Here is a 3,050-nt window from a genome sequence, read left to right on the forward strand (position 1 = left end):
CTCTTAACAATATATGGGCCTTCATAATTAGAAGTTCATTTGCCCCTGGCATCAGGTTTGAAAGATAAAATCTTCTTGAGCAAGAGGTCACCCTCTCTTAACACACGAGGCTTGACCCTTTTTTTGAATTGTGTTTTATTTTTCCGAGATTGATGGAACTATTTTCCCTCACGTTTGAGTAGTGAACCATTTGTTTGGATTTATTCAGTTAAACCTATTGAGATTATCCGCTACGTATTTTTAAAAAAGTTTTGAGAAGCATGTTGTGTTAAACAGATGTGTGACACCCTTAGTGCTTAATTATGTTTTTTTTATGACTTTAATTAAATAAGAGTCATGGGGTTTCAGGGTGTTACATAGTTGGTATCAGAGCAGGTCGGTCCATCCGAAAAGGTTTTATAATGTTGTTCATTCCCTAGTATACGACGAGTGGATGAACATTGTCAATACAATATTTCTTCTAATAATTGTTTGTTGTTATAACCGAGAAATGGCTGGAAGAAATGGTCGCGTAATCGCTGATGCCATGGCAGCTTTGGCTCAGGTTTTGCAAGCTCAGCAGAATCCACTGGTTGAAGATGTTAAATCTCGTCATATGGACATGTTTCATAAAAATAAACCACCAACCTTCAAAGGAAGGTATGACCCTGAAGGTGCTCAAGTTTGGTTGCAAGAGATCGAGAAAATATTTCAAGTGATGGCTTGTGCAGACGCTCAAAAGGTTCTTTATGGTACTCACATGCTGTCAGAGGAAGTAGAGTACTGGTGGAAAAATGCTAGATAGAGATTTGAGGCTAATGGTATTGCGCTAACTTGTGCTATTTTTAAGGACGCATTCCTGGAAAAATATTTCCCAGCTGATATACGTAGTAAAAAGGAGATCGAATTCCTTGAACTTAAACAACAGAATATAACTATTACAGATTATGCTGCTAAGTTTGAGGAATTGTATAGGTTCTGCCCTCACTATAATGGGGCAGAAGCTGAAGTGTTCAAATGCATTTAGTTTGAGAATAAACTTCGCCCAGAGATCAAACAATTTATTGGGTATCAAGAATTTCGTTAGTTCTCTGTGTTGGTCAACATGTGTGGTATATATGATGAAGACATTCATGCAAGATCTGATCACTACAAGAGTGTTAGTGAGAAGAAGAATGAAAACCAGAGTCGTGGAAAGTCGTATGCAACTCCAGTTGCTAAGGAGGATCATAAGACTCATCAAACCACTGCAAGTGGGAAAGGAACAAGTGGGGGAGATGCTCATACTCCTATTAAGTGTTTCAAGTTTGAAGAGTTAGATCATCGTGCTTCAAAATGTACTGCTATGAAGTATTTCAAGTGTGGGAAACTGGGACATCGTGCTAATGAATGCAAGAGTGCAGTTGTGACATGTTTCAATTATGGAGAGCAAGGTCATATCCGTACTTAGGTTCAGAAGCCGAAGTAAGCTCAATCAAGTGGAAGAGTTTTTGCTTTGATTTGATTTGAGGTATGTGTTTCATAATGATATCCCTTTTCTTGCAATCACCGTTAAGCGTTGCATAATATGTGGATTAGAAAATTAGTTGAGGGAGTCTTAGCTAGTGATGTTTAGTAAGAGATTTTTAAGGGCGAAAATCCTTTTAAGTGTTGGAGAGTTGTAACATCCCAAGTTTGGTTATCTATTTTTAATTGAATTTATATTAATTTATTTCATTTAATTTAATTAGATATTATAAATATTAAGAAAATTAGAGATATTTTAGAGTTGGGAAAAACTAAAATTTTACTTAAAATTAGAGAGAAAGAGGTGTTTTGAGTAAGGAGTTTAGGGTGTGGTGAGATTTAGTGAGAATAATGGAATTATTAATTTAATTAAGATAATTGATTTTATTTTAGTAATTAGATAATTATATAATTAGAATATTGTTTGAGTTGGAATAAAATAATTATTTTAGAATTTTAATTAATTGAATAATAGAAATTAAATAGAAAATAGAGTCTCAGTGAGGGTGGGAGAAGAGTTTTAGAGGCAAAAAAATGTAATTGAGACTTTTAGGTTAAATAAATAGATAAACTGGAAGAGATTTTGGAAAAAAAAAAAACGCGAATTTGTGGGAAAGAGTTAGCGGCAGAAAAATCTAAGGAGAGCGTTCATCTAGAAAGGGGCATAAACAAAATCGCAAACCCAAAATTTTCATTGATCGTTAAATTTTGAGGTAAGGGGGAAAAACTCTTTACTTATGAGTATTTAAGAAATCAGATAGAGAGGGATATTTATCCTCCTATCTTTTTCCTTCTCCTTTTGTGTTATTTGTGTTTGATTGTGTTATGTCTATGCATTTTATCCTTGCTGACTAATACACCAATAACTTCTGTAAAGTTATTCTCAACCTTTTTTGTTGTTGTGTGGCTCGTTATGGCTATGTTGCTGATATAGGTAGCGAGTAGTAGCTGTGAGTTGGAGAATGACCCATATTGTCTTCTTCTTTATTTACATTTTCGAGTTTCTTTTGGTTTTGTGTTGTCACTCTGACATGTAACATTAGGACGAGATTTATTTTTGAATTGTGTTTTATTTTTCCGAGATTGATGGGACTATTTTCCCTCACATTTGAGTATTGAACCATTTGTTTGGATTTATTCAATTAAACCTGTTTAGATTACCTGCTACGTATTTTTAAAAAAGTTTTGAGAAGCATGTTGTGTTAAACAGACGCGTCACACCCTTAGTGCTTAATTATGTTTTTTTATGATTTTAATTAAATAAGAGTCATGGGGTTTCAGAGTGTTACATAGTTGGTATCAGAGCATTTCGGTCCATCCGGACAGGTTTTATGATGTTGTTCATTCCCTAGTATACGACAGGTGGATGAACGTTGTCTATACAATATTTCTTCTAATAATTGTTTGTTGTTGTAATAGAGAAATGGTTGGAAGATATGGTCGCACAAATATTGATGCCTTGGCAGCTTTGGCTCAGGTTTTGCAAGCTCAGCAGAATCCATTGGTTCAAGATGCTGAATCCCGTGCGATGGACAGGTTTCAGAGAAATCAACCACCAACCTTCA

At 34.9% G+C, this 3,050-nt stretch overlaps 1 protein-coding gene across 1 annotated transcript; it reads left to right on the top strand.

Annotated features, from left to right (window-relative positions):
• Positions 1 to 490: 490 nt before the first annotated feature.
• Positions 491 to 1,006, top strand: LOC127136255 (uncharacterized). Its single transcript, XM_051062837.1, has 2 exons — positions 491 to 721; positions 830 to 1,006. Exons 1-2 carry the CDS (start codon positions 491 to 493, stop codon positions 1,004 to 1,006), a joined length of 408 nt encoding a protein of 135 aa, XP_050918794.1.
• Positions 1,007 to 3,050: the final 2,044 nt, after the last annotated feature.

This window comes from Lathyrus oleraceus, chromosome 4 (assembly GCF_024323335.1).
Source record: "Lathyrus oleraceus cultivar Zhongwan6 chromosome 4, CAAS_Psat_ZW6_1.0, whole genome shotgun sequence".
NCBI classification, from domain to species: domain Eukaryota; kingdom Viridiplantae; phylum Streptophyta; class Magnoliopsida; order Fabales; family Fabaceae; genus Lathyrus; species Lathyrus oleraceus.

Excerpts from the sequence above, each read along its gene's own strand:
- LOC127136255 (XM_051062837.1), top strand. The coding sequence starts at position 491 with ATGGCTGGAAGAAATGGTCGCGTAATCGCTGATGCCATGGCAGCTTTG. Across the intron at positions 722-829 it reads CTTGTGCAGACGCTCAAAAG|GACGCATTCCTGGAAAAATA; the intron begins GTTCTTTATGGT and ends GCTATTTTTAAG.